Here is a 19,474-nt window from a genome sequence, read left to right on the forward strand (position 1 = left end):
GAGACTTTCCAGAAAAATGTTGTTCTGCCCAGTCACACACACTACACACACACTACTCACACTACACACACACACACACTCCCATATTTGTTTTTCTTTCCACATGTCTCTTATAAAACCTCAGGAACAATGAAGTCTTTTAGAGTGCTAGGCTCTGACACACACTACACACACACTACACACGCACTACACAAACACTACACACACTACACAAACACACACTACACGCACTACACACACACTAGACACACACACACACACACTATTCACACTTATACACACACACATATACTGACCAGTAAGGGTATTTGTTTTACCACACAGAGCTCTTGAGTTTCATTGTTCATAGGTAAACAAACCTTACCACAGACAGAACCTTCACCAACGCTATGCTATTTCAACAGAAACTTCCTGGAACTCTGACCACAGCTAGCTACACATGGGATTATGGGTAGAGATATAGTTGTAAAACAAATTGGTGGGTAGATGCTAATCGCTGAGCGACTATAGTAACGCTCCCTGTATTTGAACTCGATAGGTGGGTAGACACTCACGCAAAATGAAAAAGGTGTGTGAACTGTGTTGACGTGTGTTTAACCTAAACTACACCCCTGGTTATAACATGACTTATATTGGGGGTGGGGGTCTGATGGATCCCCCATAGCCTTTCTCTTTCTGACAGTGTGGGTTGAATGGGTTATAGGGGGGGCATAGCCTACCTACCATGTATGTAGGGCAGGGTAAGGGGGGGGTGAGAACCCCTGGCCTACGCTCTCTCATGGTTACTATAGTGACAGGCTAGCTGAGCCCAGTACAAGGCTTGAGAAAACTAGCACATCCAGTTAACACATGGTCTCCACTTATAACCCCGACACACACACACTCTCTGACCTGTCCACTCTCTCCCCATGGACTGTTTACATTCTGACAGACTGAAGGAAACACGTAGCAGAACACTGAACCTCTGATCCACTAGAGCAGGGTTGCCCAACCCTATTCCTGGAGAGCTACCCTTCTGTAGGTTTGGCTCCAACCCCAGGTGTTACTAACCTGATTCATCTTATCAACCTGCTAATTATTAGAAGCAGGTGTGCTAGATTAGGGTTGGAGCAAAAACCTACAGGACGGTATCTCTCCAGGAACAGGGTTGGGCAGTCCTGCACTAGAGGCTTTATACAGTGACGGAAAAAAGTATTTGATCCCCTGCTGATTTTGTACGTTTGCCCACTGACAAAGACATGATCAGTCTATAATTGTAATAGTAGGTTTATTTGAACAGTGAGAGACAGAATTAACAACAAACACAGGAAACGTATGATCTCTGTAATTGCAAACAAAGGTTTCTGTGCCAAATATTAAGTTCTGCTTTTCTGATGTATCAAATACTTATGTCATGCAATAAAATGCAAATTAATTACTTAAAAATCATACAATGTGATTTTCTGGATTTTTGGCATCTCTCACAGTTGTGTAAAATTACAGACGAGTAATTGAACCAATTGAAGAACCCTGCTCTACATGCTTTGTAAGTAGGAAAACCTGCAAAATCGGCAGTGTATCAAATACTTGTTCTCCCCACTGTATACAGGCCCGTCTGAAGTTTACCAATGAACATCTGAATGATTCAGAGGAGAACTGGGTGAAAGTGTTGTGGTCAGAGGAGACCAAAATGGAGCTCTTTGGCATCAACTCAACTCGCCGTGTTTGGAGGAGGAGGAATGCTGCCTATGACCAAGAACACCATCCCCACCATCAAACATGGAGGTGGAAACATTATGCTTTGGGGGTGTTTTTCTGCTAAGGGGACAGGACAACTTCACTGCATCAAAGGGACGATGGACGGGGCAATGTACCGTCAAATCTTGGGTGAGAACCTCCTTCCCTCAGCCAGGGCATTGAAAATGGGTCTTGGATGGGTATTCCAGCATGACAATGACCCAAAACACACGGTCAAGGCAACAAAGGAGTGGCTCAAGAAGAAGCACATTAAGCTTGGCCTAGCCAGTCTCCAGACCTTAATCCCATAGAAGATATGTGGAGGGAGCTGAAGGTTCGAGTTGCCAAACGTCAGCCTCGAAACCTTAATGACTTGGAGAAGATCTGCAAAGGGGAGTAGGACAAAATCCCTCCTGAGATGTGTGCAAACCTGGTGGCCAACTACAAGAAACGTCTGACCTCTGTGATTGCCAACAAGAGTTTTGCCACCAAGTACTAAGTCATGTTTTGCAGAGGGGTCAAATACTTATTTCCCTCATTAAAATGCAAATCAATTTATAACATTTTTGACATGCGTTTTTCTGGATTTTTTTGTTATATTCTGTCTCTCACTGTTCAAATAAACCTACCATTAAAATTATAGACTGATCATGTCTTTGTCAGCGGGCAAACGTACAAAATCATCAAATAATTTTTTCCCTCACTGTATCTAAACCACCAGGGTTACAACAGAACACTGGACCTCTGATTCACTAGAGGCTTTATATCTAAACCACCAGGGTTACAACAGAACACTGGACCTCGATTTCAGCGCCAATCAAGATAGTTTTGCTTGTCTACAAAATTGAAACACTTGAAGTTAAGTGTTAAGAACTCAATGTCATTAAGTTTTTGTAAGGTTTGTTTCAGTTTATTTTCAAAACTATCAAATTGCCATATATTTAAATCCTCAGAGAGAGAGAGAGAGAGAGTGTGTTAAAGATAAATGTAGACTGATGGAGATGTTATAGTGGATGTAGACAGGACTGAACCCTGTGTTTACAATCACTCACTCTGTCTGCCTGCCTGCCTGCCTGTCTGTCTGTCTGTCTGTCTGTCTGCCTGCATGTCTGTCTGTCTGTGCCTGTCTGTCTGTCTACAGGGTTTAAGACTGATAACACTCACACACACAACTCATGACCCTGACCCCAAAACCTGTGGGCCCTTGCTGGGTCACACACACACACACAGCTTATTCTGTCTGCAGACTGCTGATAAGTGGAGGGATATCAGTATGGTGTGTTCAGGAGAAGTGGAGGGATATCAGTATGGTGTGTTTAGGAGAAGTGGAGGGATATCAGTATGGTGTGTTCAGGAGAAGTGGAGGGATATCAGTATTGTGTGTTTAGGAGAAGTGGAGGGATATCAGTATTGTGTGTTTAGGAGAAGTGGAGGGATATCAGTATTGTGTGTTTAGGAGAAGGAGGGATATCAGTATTGTGTGTTTAGGAGAAGTGGAGGGATATCAGTATTGTGTGTTTAGGAGAAGGAGGGATATCAGTATCGTGTGTTCAGGAGAAGTGGGGGGATATCAGTATTGTGTGTTCAGGAGAAGTGGAGGGATATCAGTATGGTGTGTTCAGGAGAAGTGGATGGATATCAGTATGGTGTGTTTAGGAGAAGTGGAGGGATATCAGTATGGTGTGTTTAGGAGAAGTGGAGGGATATCAGTATGGTGTGTTCAGGAGAAGTGGAGGGATATCAGTATCGTGTGTTCAGGAGAAGTGGAGGGATATCAGTATCGTGTGTTCAGGAGAAGTGGAGGGATATCAGTAACGTGTGTTTAGGAGAAGTGGATGGATATCAGTATGGTGCGTCTAGGAGGAGAAAGCTCTGAGAGGTTGGACCTTGAAGACGCTGTTATTGACTGTGTGTGCGTGTGTGTCCAACAGAGAGAAGTGTGCTTCTCACGAGCGGGAAGGAAAGGGGGAGGTGAGAAGGAAGGAGAGAGGGAGGAGGGAGGGAGAGAGGAGGGGAGGAAGGAATGTGTGTTCCATTACAGAAGGTTCTGTGGACAGCCGAAGTGTTCTGTCTGTCAGGGTGTTTGAGAAGAGCCAGGTGACAGCATGGATAACAGGAGAAATATAGCTCTTAGGGATGTGTGTGTGTGTGTGTGTGTGTGTGTGCTCCGTGGGCCAGGTCAGGGGTCGTGGTGTGAAACTATTTAAGATCAGACCAGTCAGTCACTCCTGTTAAAGTAGGATTAGGCTACGTCCCAAATGGCAGCCTATTCCCTAGGTAGTGTGCTACTTTTGACCAGGGTCTATGGAGATTCTGTTTCAGTTTACTTGTACGTGCTGTGTACTGCATTTCAGCTTTAAGCTGCCAAGTTAAGTACAGCCTACAATGTAATACATCTACCTCTGTGTTGCTGCTCTTTGGGGGTTTTAGGCTGGGTATCTGTAAAGCAACAACTGCTGATGTAAAAAGGGGCTTGGTAAAAATACATTTGATTTGATTGATTGATTGATTGATTGATTGATTGATAAACTTCTGCTGCTACATTTAGGACTCCCACTATAGCCTTAGAGCAGCACTAGTCTTCAGACATCTCTGACTTTAGGTATAGTGTGTTATAATGTGTTATAGTGGGTGTATAGTGTTTTATGTGTTTATAATTGTGTTATGTGTAATAATTGTGTTATGTGTTCATAATGTGTTTATAGCCATAATAATATATCACAGACAATATATTTATTATACATGTTTATAACCTTTCTAGAGTTACGAGACAATGGAATAGAATGACGTGTGTGACAGAGTGGAGGTGGTATGTATTGGTATTTCTCTAAATGTGTTACATTGCTGAAGCTGTCCGGGGGAATGTGACGAGTCAGTTACACGGTTGAGGTTCCGACTGTTTTCTCACGGGAAAAGCGCTCCAGAACCAAGGGGGCGTTTGGTGTGAGTAGCTGTCGGTCAGAACAGATGGAGAGCAGAGGAATCTTCTTCGGTCTTTGGTTTCCAGAATATAGACGTTGGGTCCCTCCAATCTAGACCTATGCCTATTACTAATTGGCTATTTAGAATCTAAATAAATAAAGCAAACACTTCTTACACATCGGTGCTATATTATCTCAAAACCGTTAAGCTACACATCGTAGGCAATTACGCATGAGTTTGTTGATTTTTATTACTGTAATATATCGGTGCACGTGGTCACTGTTTCTCACCTGCGCGGGGGCTGTATGAAGGTATTGTAATGACCTGACTAGATCATAGAAGAACAACTGTCCAGACAGAGGATTGAGTTTACGAATGGACGGTTTATTAAACCAACTTTATACAGGCTACTGTTTGGCCGTAGCCCACGCCAAATAAATGAAAGATAATACACAAGCCAATCGTGACCTTCTCTTGTGAAGCCCAGACGTAAAAAGAGAGAGAACAAAGGCTAAACCTGGTCTTAACTTCCAATGCTCCATCCCCCTGCCCAACCCCCTCCACGCCACTCCGCTAACCGCCAGGATGCCCGGCATCAGAACATTCCAGGCATTCCCGTGATTGGCAGATAGCAGGTTGATTGACATGTCGGACCCCCGAACACTGGGTACTGGTAGGTACAACACAACCATCTACTAGCCTAACACATAACACACAGCTGTCTGTGCGGGTCGCTACACAGCCCCCCACCACAAAGTCCCTCGTCCCCGAGGGAACAAACAAAGTCTCTGAAGCGACCCGGAGGTCTCCTTTGCCTGCGTGGCTGTGATGGCCGCAGAGTGCCCCTCTGGGAACCAGGGGATGAAAGCAAGGACATGGGGGACAAGGAAGCGGGAACGGGTAATACAGTCCGTGGCTCTGGGGAACCACGCGGTGACACAGGGGGAGTGGGCTGTCTGGAGCCTTGTCTGCGGCACCTGGGGGTGGGTGCCTGGAGAATGTCATTGCCAGAGAGGGGAATTGTGGGGGTTCCTGGGGTTTGGGGAGAAGAGGCCCCTCTATATGGGGCTAACCTGTCCCGGTGCAGTGTCACCTTTCTCCCCCTGGGAGGAAGCTGCACCCGGTAAACAACCTCCCCTACCCTCTCCAGGACACTGCAGGGTCCCACCCAGTGACTGTCCAACTTGGGGCATCTGCCTTTTTTCCTTAGCGGGCTGTAGACCCAGACCAGCTCCCCAGCCACAAAGTGCCTTCCCCGGGTGTGCACGTCATAGTTCCTCTTCTGCCTCACACCTGCATTCAGCAGCTGCTCTCGGGCGAAGGTGTGGGCTGTCTCCAGGCGGTCCTGGAGTCTCCGGGCATACTCCGGCCCCGGGGAAACATGAGGGCTATCCAGGGGCCGACCAAACGCCATGTCCGCAGGGGTACGGATCTCTCTCCCCAGCATGAGGAGGGCAGGTGTGCAGGAGGTGGAGTCTTGGACAGCGGAGCGGCATGCCATGAGGACCATAGGCAGGTGCTTGTCCCAGTCACGCTGGTGTTTGGAAGAGACGATGGCCAGCTGCTGTCCAAGCGTTTTGTTGAAGCGCTCCACAAGGCCATCACTTTGAGGATGGAGAGGAGTAGTGCGGGTCTTGTGCATACCCAGCCTCTCACACATGGTGGCGAACACACGGGACTCAAAGTTTCTGCCTTGGTCGCTGTGGATGGACTCTGCAGCTCCAAACCTGCTGAACATCCCGCTGTCAGGGCGTCGACGATGGTCTCTGCCTCCTGGTCAGGCAGAGCATAGGCCTCGGGCCATTTTGTGAAATAGTCCATGGCCGTGAGCACCCAGCGGTTTCCACTGTCTGTGGTGGGGAACGGCCCAACTACATCCACTCCCACCCTCTCCATGGGAGCCCCCACTGGGAACTGTTGGAGCTGAGCATGAGAGCGGCCTGGGGGCCCTTTCTCGCTGTGCAGTTGTCACAGCGGCGGCAAAGTCTTCCACATCCCTCTTGTGCTGCCCCCAGTAAAGCCCTGACGGAGGCGGCGCAGTGTTTTTGTGACCCCAAAGTGTCCAGTCCCCACCCCCCATGAGTACTCTGGAGCACAGCCTCCCGCAATGCTTTTGGGACCACCACCTGCCACCTCTCCTCCCCCGTAGCTGACTCCTTCCATGCCCGCTGTAACACGCCATCAGCCAGCCGCAGTCGCTCAAACTTTGACCACAACCCTTTGGTCGCGAGTGAGAGTGCTGTCACCTCTTCCCATGGTGGCCTCACCTGCGCCTCTACCCACTGTAGCACTGGCTGTAGGTCTGTGTCCGTCCCTGCTGCTGCCCCCATTCAGCCACGTCGACAGTCTGCAGCTCACAGCAGACAGGCCCGCCGCCCGACACACTGTGGCACAGACCCCCTCCTCTGCACACAGCTCTCTCTCCCGTCCCTCTCTCCGTTCACAGTGGCGGCAGCCGTCTGCAGTACAGGGCCGACGGGACATGGCGTCGGCGTTGGAGTGGCGTGCCCTGCCCTGTGCACCACCGTGAAGTCATACGGCTGAAGCTCCTCCAACCAGCGTGCCACCTGCCCCTCTGGCTCTCTGAAAGACATGAGCCACTGGAGAGCAGAGTGGTCAGTCCTCACAGTAAAGGGCAGACCACCCAGGTAGTACTTGAAGTGTTTGACGGAAGCCACAACAGCCAAGAGCTCCCGCCGGGTGACACAGTAGCGGCGCTCATGTTTGTCAAATGTTTTGCTGAAGTACGCCACCACTCTCTCCCCCTCTGGCCCCACCTGGGCCAGCACCCCACCCATGCCCACATTGCTCGCGTCTGTGTCCAGGATAAAGGGCAATGTGAGGTCAGGGGGCGAGCACGGGGCCTCGATCAGTGCACGTTTGAGGGTGTTGAACGCCTCCTCACACTCCACTGTCCAAGTGAAAGCCTTGTCCTTCGGCAGCAGGCGGTTCAGTGGAGCAGCAACGCGAGAAGCCCCGTACAAACCTCCTGTGGTACGAGGCCAGGCCCAGGAAGCTCTTCAGCTGGCGCTGGTCGGTGGGGGTGGGCCAGTCTCTGACAGCCGCTACCTTGTCCTCCATGGTGCTGATCCCCTCCTTCCCCACTCGGTGGCCCAAGAAGGACACCTCTCTCCTCATGAAGTGGCACTTCTCGGGGTGGAGCTTCAGACCTGCGGCAGCCACCCTCTCCAGCACACACCGTAGCGCCCCCAGGGCTGACTGGAAGGAGCTGCCATGGGCCAGGATGTCATCGAGGTATGCCAGACACTGCTGTCGGGGATGCCATCCAGCACCCTGTCCATCAAACGCTCAAAAGTAGCTGGAGCGTTGCACAGGCCAAAAGCACAGGACCTTGAACTGCCAGTGTCCTCTGTTAGTGGAGAACGCAGTTTTGGCTCTGGCCTCTGGGGAGAGGGGCACCTGCCAGTAGCCACTGCGGAGGTCTAGGAGGGAGAACCAGGAGGACCCCCTAACCAGGTCCAGCGACTCATCGACACGTGGTATGGGGTATGAGTCCTTCCTGGTTACCTCATTCAGCCGCCTGTAGTCGCACAGAACCTCAGCTTGCCCCCCTTCTGGAACCATGACGACTGGCGCCGCCCAGGGGCTGTCTGAGGGCTCAATGAAGTCTGCCCGCTGCATCTCCAACACAGCCTTGTCTGCCGCCTCCTGGCGTGCCAGCGGGATACGGCGGGGACGCATCTTGATAGGTCGAGCATCACCTGTGTCGATCTCATGCTGCACCAGAAGAGTCTGACCCACCTCTTCCTCACTCAGCGCAAAGCTGTCTCTGAATTCAAACAGCAACTGCCACAACCGTTCCTGCTGGGGGTCAAGACCAACACAGTTCCTCCCCCCATATCTCCCTCACTGCAGACAGTGTCCTCTCCCCTCCCATCTGGGAGTAGCTGGGCTGGGGGGCGCGGCCCCGGGCTCACAGAGGGCGGTGTCATGGAGGTAGCTGGGGGAATGTAACACAACGCCATAGGTGACAGGGGCTGGGGGAAAAGTCTCACACAGATGTGGGGGAGGGGGCAGCCATGAGTCTCTGCTGCTTTAACTGTTGGAGTAAAGGGTTTGTTGGGTTGAGTGAATGTGACATTAGGGGCCATGGTGACCTCCGGCCCTCCCTGGAAGCTCAGTGTGCCCCTATTTAGGTCTAACTGGCAGCCTGTGCTCCTAAGAAAGTCCAACCCCAGGATACAAGGGTCCTGCACAGCCGCCACCCACACAGGATGACGAAGTCCTGCCCCCTACTGTCAGAGTCATTATTCCCTTCCCTTTCATGGGTGCCAGCTCACCTGTGACTGTGCGGAGCTGCACAGTTGTAGGCTCACACTGAGTCCAACCTGGCACAATATCTGGCCTCACCAGGGTTACTGTGGACCCAGTGTCCACCAGGGCGGAGCAGGGCACCCCCTCCACAGTGACAGGGACATGACAAAAGTCCCCAACACAGGTCCGGCCCACCACAACAACAGGCTCCATCCGCTTGCCCACGTCTGCTTCTGGGGAAGTGGAGCCTTGCTTCCCCGTCTGTGCCGGTGGGCTCCTCCTGAAGAAGATGGTGGTTGGGATAGAAAGCCAGGGTCCGCACTACCCGGTCTATGCGGACCCCGAGCCGTTTCCCTGAGCTCTGGGGGACATGGGGCAATCTCTGCGCAGATGGCCTGGCTGGCCACAACCCCAGCAGACCCTGGGACCAGGGCATGTGTTTCGTGCCGCCTGTAGCGTCACAGCACGAATGAGTTCTGTCATTTCAGCCACCCATGCAGGCTTTTCCGGCTCCGGGCTGCTCTGCCCCCCAGCTCGCACAGAGGGTCTGTCTCCCTCACCCCCCACCAAAGCTCCCAGCTGAAGCCCCAGCCCACACCAGCTCCCTCTCTAAAGCCATCTCCAAGGCTACCTGCAATGACTCAGGATGAGCCAGCTGGGTCTGTATGCGCAGCTCCGTAGGAGAGAGCGCCTGTATGAACTGGTCCCGTGCTAGCTCGCTCTGCACGGAGGGGGCATGTGAGCATATGCCCGCTGAGAGAGGCTCTCAATGTCATTAGCTAGCACCCGTAGAGGCTCTCCAGGCTGCCTGCGTCTATTACTCAGTTCGGAGCGCAGTAGCCGGGCTGTACACACTGTCCATAGCGCCTCCTCAGTGCTCCCACTAAAGCAACATAATCACGTCTGTCCTCGGGGCTAATCAATATCAAACAGGCCAGAGCTTCATCCGTGAGGGGGCATAAAGCCAACTGCAGTGCCCTTTCTTCATCCGACCACCCCCTACAATGAGCTAACAGTTCAAACTGAGCATGAAATGCTTCCCAATCCGCCTTACCGGAATACTTGGGGTCTTAATAGATACGGGCGCAGCCGGGAACTGGGCGCCGCCATGTTTGTTTACATCCTGAGCCCCCGATTCCTCGTCCCGCCGCGTCGGCGTCACCCCCTTCGGTCCGCCCACCAGAATCCTCGAAACGCAGTCGGCGGCACTCATGCCCGCTTCCAGGCCATCACTCTAACGCCCTCCCTCAAGCGGCCTCTGGGCTCCGATGCCCTGGCGATCTCCTCAGCCAGAACCCCCGACGTCCATGCACACGCACCTCCTTGGCCATAATCGTCCCCCTACCTCCACCTTCACTTTCGGATTCCTCGAAGCATTTTCAACCCCCGTTCTCACCTACGGTAGCTAGCCACAGAAGTCAGCTAGCTGGCTGGCTAACTTTATCAACGTTTTTACTTCTGACACCAATGTAAGACCTGACTAGATCATAGAAGAACAACTGTCCAGACAGAGGATTGAGTTTACGAATGGACGGTTTATTAAACCAACTTTATACAGGCTACTGTTTGGCCGTAGCCCACGCCAAATAAATGAAAGATAATACACAAGCCAATCGTGACCTTCTCTTGTGAAGCCCAGACGTAAAAAGAGAGAGAACAAAGGCTAAACCTGGTCTTAACTTCCAATGCTCCATCCCCCTGCCCAACCCCCCTCACGCCACTCCGCCCAACCGCCAGGATGCCCGGCATCAGAACATTCCAGGCATTCCCGTGATTGGCAGATAGCAGGTTGATTGACATGTCGGACCCGCGAACACTGGGTACTGGTAGGTACAACACAACCATCTACTAGCCTAACACATAACACACAGCTGTCTGTGCGGGTCGCTACAGTATTTTGAATGTGTTCGTGTGCACATGCGTGTGACTGATTGGATATTTACTCCTCTGCAACATGACGCTGATGTAGGCTATCTTCAGACCTGCGCGAGCTGCGGTACAAATATTTATAAGAGCCATCTGGTTATGGCGCCAAGAACATCCGTGCGTGTCCGCGTTAAGACGCGCGTAAACACACACACACACACACACACACACACACACACACACACACACACACAGACACAGACAGAGACAGAGACAGAGAAGTTCGTCCGCCCGGGGCGTGGTTTGGAGCGTGTCACTCAAGCGGAGGAGTCAGCTGCTGGCACGAGTCTGGGCGGGGTGACGTGAGCGGCGCTCGAGCACAGGCAGCAGAAGTTCGTTATTAATACCAGGACTTCCTCCTGTCTGTTAGTCACCAGCCTACTGCTTCTACTCCCCGAGGCTCACAACGGGTTTACACGGATATTCCATCCTATCGAAATGAAACGGAACTTTTACGGTACAAAACAGAACTGTTGATTCAGGCGGACCCGTACCCTTCTTACCAGAGACGACGATGTGAATAAAATGGAATTTGCAGGAGTTATTGGTGGATTCTAGTGGTTACTGAACGGCGGGACGTGGTCGGACCATACTTGGGTGGAGGAGCGGTTGGTCAACCATGCTGTGGCCAGGTTTAACACATTGGGTAGCGGCTGTGTTTCTCTTTCGGGTCGCCTCGGCGCAGTACTCCAGCGACCAGTGCAGCTGGAGAGGAAGGTAGGCTATAGGTTTATTATTGTATGTGTGTTATTCGACAGGTTTTATTTAGCCTTATAGGATTTAGGCTAAAAGCCAACACTCCTGTAGACTAGCTACAATCTCTTTTGGTTAAGGACTTTGAGTGTTAGATGTAGACTATGGCACTGTTGCTATCGAAACAGTAACCAATAGGTTTATACATTCAGTCCAACGGTAGATATTCTGGAAACTCGTTTCCTCCCTGCCAGTCCAGATGTTGCGCAATAATGTCCTCAACAGCGAGGCCATAGCATATTTACATTTGCAGGTGCAAACAAGTTGAAGATGGTTTATCAAATCGAATAAACGGTTGGATAAATTAAGGCTAATGCATTTAATCTTTTGTGCACTAAAACGTCCTACCCAGAGAGAGGGGGGGAGGAGAGAGAGAGGTATGTGAACCACTTGTCTGTTGTTCATTAGGTAGATGTTCAGGAATTAACTCCAGAAATGATTTAATAGACTTCATTAAACCCGTGGAAATAAGAGGGGAGACGGTTTCAACACCCCCAGGCTCTGAGGGAAGGAGAGAGAGAGAGAGAGAGGAGGAAATAGAGTATAATACGATAAAGAGATATAAAAAAAGGGATATAGATATGACTCCATGCAAAGGTGTGGGACTCTTAACTACCTTATACAATGAGATTGTGTTTATACATGTGTTATGTATTTTAGGGCTGATGGATTTGCATAGGGAATGTTTTGGTTTCTCCTCCTGGCCTGTGGCCTATAGCTATGTGAGCTCCAATTGGCGGCGCGCCATAATATTCTAAGAAAACACGATAACATATTTTGAACTGTTCCAGTGAAATATGCAAAATCTCCATGCGTGCGCGAAGAGGAGAGCATGGGTTGGGCGCGTGGATCGTGGAGCCGGCAGAGGGGACAGGAGAGGTTTACAGCGCTGTGCCGAGTTCATATCTTACCGTTCATATACTCATTAAACTGTGTTCTAGGCTATTGTATATGGCATGGCACCCTCCAGAAATTGAGTGTGCAGCCACTCCTGTAATTACAGTAAAATAAACAGGTCCATATGGCCTGCCCTTTGATCTGTCGTTTTAAAACCCTGCGTCATAAAAAAAACGGCTGTGGGACGCTTTTTTGTTGCTGCGCTGCGGTGGAGTTTTATTTTAAAGACATCAACTTCTAACAAGTTTATAATCCCTTACTGATCTTAAACACGCCCATCCAAGATAAACGACCATATCCTCCCTCCCCTGGGCTCCGGGTATTGGTCACATCGGGTCACAGTTTATCTCGTGCTGTAATCAAGTTGCTCTTTAAAATACCTCTTAACTAACTGATAAGGTATCATGCATTGCAAGTTAACTGTTAATGATGTTTGGTGTGTGTGTGTTCATCTTTATGACCAACAACATTGCCTCCTCAAACATCAAAATATATCCATAGCAAGTTTCCTAACCTCTTCTCTCCCCCTCTACCCTCTCTCCCTCCTCCTCCTCCTCCTCCTCCCCCATCACCATAACCTATTTCCTCCACTCTTCTCCTCCTTGCTCTCCTCCTCCCTTTTACCCTCTCTCCTCCTTCCCCAATACCTTAACCCCTTCTCTACCCTACCGTCCCCCTCTCTCCTCCTCCCTTTTACCCTCTCTCCTCCTTCCCCAATACCTTAACCCCTTCTCTACCCTACCGTCCCCCTCTCTCCTCCTCCCTTTTACCCTCTCTCCTCCTTCCCCAATACCTTAACCTCTTCTCTACCCTACCGTCCCCCTCTCTCCTCCTCCCTTTTACCCTCTCTCCTCCTTCCCCAATACCTTAACCTCTTCTCTACCCTACCGTCCCCCTCTCTCCTCCTCCCTTTTACCCTCTCTCCTCCTTCCCCAATACCTTAACCCCTTCTCTACCCTACTGTCCCCCTCTCTCCTCCTCCCCTTTACCCTCTCCTCCTTCCCCAATACCTTAACCCCTTCTCTACCCTACCGTCCCCCTCTCTCCTCCTCCCTTTTACCCTCTCTCCTCCTTCCCCAATACCTTAACCCTTATCCTACCCTACTGTCCCCCTCTCTCCTCCTCCCTCTTCTTCTCTAACCCACTTCTCCCTCTCTCATCCTCCCTCTCTCCCAGTGGTCTGACCCATGAGTCTCACTCCCGTGATGTGGAGCAGGTATACCTGCGTTGCTCCCAGGGCAGTCTAGAGTGGCTCTACCCTACAGGGGCCCTCATCGTCAACCTGCGGCCCAACACGGAGCCCTCGTCCGGGGCTTCCCCCGGCCTGCACGCCTGCATCAAGCCCCAGACAGACTCCCGCGGATCCCACCTCTACCTGGAGAGAGCTGGACAGCTCCGCCTGCTGATGTCCGAGAAAGAACAGGTAGATGGTCGGTTAGTCAGTCAATCAGTCGGTCTGTTGGTCAGTCGGCTGGTCAGTCAGCCGGTCGGTCGGTCAATTGGTCTGCCGGCCTGTCAATCATTTAGCCAGGCAGGCAGACAGCCAGACATCAGTCAGTTGGTCGTCTCGGACGTTGTAATAGTCGGCCAGTGGGCAGGCAGGCAGCAGACATCAGTCAGTTGGTCGGTCTGTCGGACGTTCGTTCAGTCAATCAGTCGGTCAGTCACATTTATTGATAAATCCCTTTTTACATCAGAAGTTGTCACAGATATTGTACAGTAACCTGGCTTAGAACAGCACAGAACATGTTACATAGGCAAAAAATGCATGCTTAAGTTTAACCACTGTAAATATAATTGTTACTATATTCATAAAGTACTTGTGTGAATATGATTATCTTAGTGTCATTACACCAGTACATGTATATATTTAAATTGTTTGATATATTTCCAGTCGCAGGGCAGGGTGCAGTGTTTCTCCCTGACAGAGGGGGCGCTGTTCATAGAGGCAGTGGGCCAGCAGGATATCAGCAGGAGGATCACAATCGTTCAGTATGAACTGGTGGCCAGCCACGGACCTGGAGCTCACCTTTACCCTCATCTCAACACTGGCACTGGTAAGAGACCAACACACACACAGCTGAACACTGGCACTGGTAAGAGACCAACACACACACACACATTCCATGGGTAGAACCCAGGCAGTAGAACCCGTTCACCAGATCAAGGGCTGTAGAAAGTAACATGACAGATGGACAAGAGAGGAAGAATGAACCACTGGTTCAACTGACCCCTAGACACATAGAAGAGGCCCTGTGTTGGCTGAAGAGGTAGAAAGGGGGGGGAGGAAATGATGGGAGTTAAACAGAGTGACTGTCTAGCCCAATAAAGCAGTCTAGCTCAGACACACACATCCACAGACCTGCTGTCACTCAAGAGACAGACCAGACCAGACACTTCCTCTCTTTCTTGCTGTCCTCTATCCCTCTTTTCTTCTTTCAATTTTCTTTCCCTTTCTCATCTTCTTCCTCTGCCTCCTCCTCCGTCTCCCTCCCTCCCTCCCTCCGTCTTTCTCCCTCCTTCTCTCTCTTGTCTCCCTCCTCTCTTGTCTCCCCCCCTCCCTGTCTCCCTCCCTCCCTGTCTCCCTCCCTCCCTTCCCCTGTCTCTTGTTCCCTCCCTCCCTCCCTCCCTCCCTCCCTCCCTCCCTCCCTCCTCCCTCCCTGTCTCCCTCCCTCTTTCCCTCCCTCCTCTCCCTCCCTCCCTCCTCTCTCCTCTCCCTCCTCCCTCTCTCCTCTCTGTCTCCCTCTCCTCCTCTCTCTTGTCTCCCTCCCTCCTCTCTCGGCTCCTCCCTCCCTCCCTCCCTCCCTCCCTCCCTCTCCTCCTCTCTCGTCTCTCTTCTCCCTCCTCTCTCGTCCCTCCCTCCCTCCCTCCCTCCCTCCCTCCCTCCCTCCCTCCCTCCCTCCCTCCCTCCCTCTCTCGTCTCTCTGTCTCCCTCCTCTCTCCTGCTCCTCTCCTCCCTCCCTCCCCCTCTCTCTGTCTCCCTCCCTCCCTCTCCTCGTCTCCCTCCCTCCTCTCTCTCGTCTCCCTCCCTGTCTCCCTCCCTCCTCTCTCATCTCCCTCCTCTCTCTTGTCTCCCTCCCTCCCTGTCTCCTTTCCTCCCTCCCTCTCCTTCCCTCCCTCCCTGTCTCCTTCCCTCCCTCCCTGTCTCCTTCCCTCCCTCCCTGTCTCCCTCCTCCTCTTGTCTCCCGTCTCTTGTCTCCTCTCTCCCTCTCTTGTCTCTCTCCCTCCTCTCTCTCGTCTCCCTCCCTCCTCTCCTCGTCTCCCTCCCCTCCCTCCCTCTGCCTCCCTCCCTCCCTCCTCTCTCCCTCTCTCTCCCTCTCTCCCTCCCTCCTCTCTCGTCTCCCTCCCTCCCTCCTCTCTCTCGTCTCCTTCCCTCCTCTCTCTCTCTCCCTCCCTCCTCTCTAGTCTCCCGCTCTGACATATAAAAACAAGCAGGCTAATCAACAGGTCACGCTGGGGTCAAGCCCAGGGGTCAGCCAATCATCAGCCAGCTGTCAGTCAGGGGTGCCCGCTGCAAGGCATTGTGGGTAGCCCACCCGGGGAGGGGGAGGAGAAGATATGATTGGTCAGATGAGAGAGAGAGAGAGAGAGAGAGAGAGAGAGAGAGAGAGAGAGAGAGAGAGAGAGAGAGAGAGAATCTGATTAGTACAGGTATGTGTGTGCCATAAAGTCATCCCCAGACAGAGAGAAAAACTGTTTAATAGTTGTTATACTGGCAGACAGGGTCAAAGGTTTCCACCATTACCACCCTCTCTCCCACCTGTTTCACTCTCACTCACACACACAAGGATGAGAAAATCCTTCATCTTGTACCCTCCCCCCATAGATAACCTCATCACCCCTCCCTCTCTCCCTCCTCCTCACCCCTCCCTCTCTCCCTCCTCATTCCTCCCTCCCTCCCTCTCTCCCTCCCTCCCTCCTCCTCACCCCTCCTTCTCTCCCTCCTCCTCACCCCCTCCCTCTCTCCCTGCTCATTCCTCCCTCTCTCCTCCTCATTCCTCCCTCTCTCCCTCTCTCCCTCCTCACCCCTCCTTCTCTCCCTCCTCCTCACCCCTTCTTCTCTCCCTCCTCTTCACCCCTCCTTCTCTCCTCCTCCTCACCCCTCCCTTTCTCCCTTTCTCCCTCCCTCCTCATTCCTCCCTCCCTCTCTCCTTCCTCACCCCTCCCTCTCTCCCCCAAATAGAGCCCGGGGTAACAAGGAGGTGAGATAACCAGACTCTCCCCTTCATCTCCCCCTCATCACCCCCTATCTCAGGAAGGGAGGGATAGAGGGATGGATGGGGGAGGGAAAGAGGGTGAATCTGAGTGGAGAGATACAGGACTAACTGACTCAAACGCTCACTCTTCTTTATATGTGATGCTAGTGTTGTATACTGTATGGTGGTGTCTGTGGTGTATGGTGGTGTCTGTGGTGTATGGTGGTGTCTGTGGTGTATGGTGGTGTATGGTACACAGTTTATGTCATGTGTCTCTCTCTCAGCCTCATGTACACCCTGCACAGATGACCAGGTCCTGATGGCGGTATGCACCAGCGACTTTGGTAAGCACACACCTACGTACCCACCACAACACACACACACGCACCACAACACACACACACACACAGAACAATGGCCATCACCATCATTAAGTTTGCTGATGACACAACGGTGGTAGGCCTGATCACCAACTACGATGAGACAGCCTATAGGGAGGAGGTCAGCACGCCGCCATACACATCGGCTGTAGTGGAGCAGGTCGAGAGAGCTTCAAGTTCCTCTGTGTCCACATCACTAAGGAATTAACATGGTCCACACACACCCACAGTCGTGAAGAGGGCATGACCACGCCTCTTTCCCCTCAGGAGGCTGAAAAGAATTGGCATGGGCCCTCAGATCCTCAAAAGGTTATACAGCTGCACCATTGAGAGCTTCTTGACTGGCTGCATCACAGCTTGGTATGGCAACTGCTTGGCATCTGACCGCAAGGCTCTACAGAGGTTAGTGCGTACGGCGCAGTACATCACTGGGGCCGAGCTCCCTGCCATCCAGGACCTCTATACCAGGCGGTGTCAGAAGAAGGCCCTAAGACTGTTCTCTCTGCTACAGCACGGCAAGCGGTACAGATGCACCAAGTCTGGGACCAACAGGACCCTGAACAGCTTCTACCCCCAAGCCATAAGACTGCTGAACAAGACCGCTAAATAAATAGCTATCTGGACTATCTGCATTGGACTATCTGCATTGGACTATCTGCATTGAACCTCCTTTGCACTAACTCTTTTGACTCATCACATACGCTGCTCCTACTGTTTATTATCTATCCTGTTGCCTAGTCACTGTACCCCTACCTATATGTACATATCTACCTCAATTACCTCGTAGCCCTGCACATAGACTCAGTACTGGTACCCCGTGTGAATGGCCAAGTTATCATTACTCATTGTGTATTTATTCCTTGTGTTCTCTCTGCGTTGTTTGGAAGGGCCCGTCAGTAAACATGTTGTTTACCAAGCATGTGAGGAATTTGATTTGATTTAGAACGCATCCACAAACAGCACCTGCTGTAAAGGAAATGAACAACCCTTCTCATCGTTCTCTCTTCCCCGTATCTCTCTCCCCACCTCTGTGTCTCCCACTCTCTCCTCCCCCCTCTCTCTCTCTCCCTCTCTCCCTCTTTCTCTTTCTCTCCAGCGGGTCGCGGCAGTATCCGTGGCGTTGACACGCCCTCGTCATCAGACCACTCCTCCGTTGCCGTGACGCTGAGCCATCTGTTTCATCAGAAGAGCGGAGTGTTCTCTTGGGACGGAGCCAGAGGAAAGGGGTGGTCCGGACGTCTGAACACGCCCCTGCAGTGCCGGCTGCAGCCAGGGGAGGAGGGGGAGTTCCTGTTCACAGGGGCGGTACGGTTCGGAGAGGCGTGGCTTGGCTGCTCCCAGCACTACCGCCACTTTCTGAAACTCTACCGGACTGCCCTGGAGACAGGAAGTAATCCCTGTCACATGGACATGAACACAGACTGAGGCCCGCCCAGGAGACAACCAATCAGGGAACAGGTTTGGGAAACAAACTCAGCGAATCGGGGACGTAGAGAGAGGGAGGGCTGGGTTACTGACTGGACGATTGGTCGGATTGACAGGGACCTGATCCAATCAGAGAGAGGAGGGAGGTCGTAAAGGGGCAGAATATTTTAAGTGACTGAGAGGTGATTGGACGTGGTCCCAAGCCCTGCTAGCCGATTTGGCTGAAGCTCTTACTGTTGCCTAGCAGCAAGGACCGTTGGACTGTATCTGAACAGTTCTAAAGCCAACTGTCGTCCTAGAATGTCTTAAGACCCTGCTGGTTTGTGCGCATGTTTTGGAAATGGGTGTAAATATGATTATTGTTGTAATGAAAGTTTGCTTTGTGAAAAGCTTTATGTACAGTTTAGAGGTTGTCTTCTGACAGAAGTGTACAGTGGGTTCTGCACAGCGTGTGTGTGAACTAGCATGTGCACGCTAGTGAGGGTGTGAACGTGTGCGCACTAGCCTGTGAATGTGTGTGTGCACGCGTCTGTGTACGCTAGCGTGTGTGGTTCTGCACTAGCGTGTGTGAACGTGTGTGCGCTAGTGAGTGTGTGTTAAAGTACAGTAGCACTCTGGCTCTCTGTTGTAGGGAATAAACTCTCTTCCAGGAACAAGTCATTCGATTACTGTGTCTAGATATTTCTGTGTCACATTGAATTTCTTGTGGGGACCAACAAAAGGTCCCCAGTTGGTCAAATTTGTGTTTGTTTACTATTCTTGTGGGGACTTCTGGTCTAGTATAGTTAAACATGTCCACACAGACACTCAGACACTCAGACACTCTCTGGGTTGTGAGTGAGTGTGCGTGTGAGTGTGCGTGTGAGTGTGTGTGTGTGAGTGTGTGTGTGTGTGTTGGACATGTGGAGAATCAGAGATGAACACACGTGTGACTATCCTTAGAGTTAAACCCAGTCAGCCTAGCCAGGGACAGTTGGATTTATT

At 51.5% G+C, this 19,474-nt stretch overlaps 1 protein-coding gene across 2 annotated transcripts; it reads left to right on the forward strand.

Annotated features, from left to right (window-relative positions):
• Nucleotides 1-11,153: 11,153 nt before the first annotated feature.
• On the forward strand, nt 11,154-19,155 carry LOC123484177 (meteorin-like protein). Of its 2 annotated transcripts, none has more exons than XM_045214212.1 (5): nt 11,154-11,556; nt 13,666-13,912; nt 14,384-14,546; nt 16,991-17,029; nt 18,162-19,155. In XM_045214212.1, the coding sequence occupies exons 1-5, from the start codon at nt 11,459-11,461 to the stop codon at nt 18,488-18,490; spliced, it is 876 nt and encodes a 291-aa protein (XP_045070147.1). In that variant the 5' UTR covers nt 11,154-11,458; the 3' UTR covers nt 18,491-19,155. The 2 variants fall into 2 exon arrangements, with proteins under 2 accessions (XP_045070147.1, XP_045070146.1); XM_045214211.1 differs by having other exon boundaries at nt 11,159-11,556; nt 16,970-17,029.
• The last annotated feature ends 319 nt before the right edge of the window (nt 19,156-19,474 follow it).

This window comes from Coregonus clupeaformis, unplaced genomic scaffold, assembly GCF_020615455.1.
Source record: "Coregonus clupeaformis isolate EN_2021a unplaced genomic scaffold, ASM2061545v1 scaf0217, whole genome shotgun sequence".
Taxonomy (NCBI): domain Eukaryota; kingdom Metazoa; phylum Chordata; class Actinopteri; order Salmoniformes; family Salmonidae; genus Coregonus; species Coregonus clupeaformis.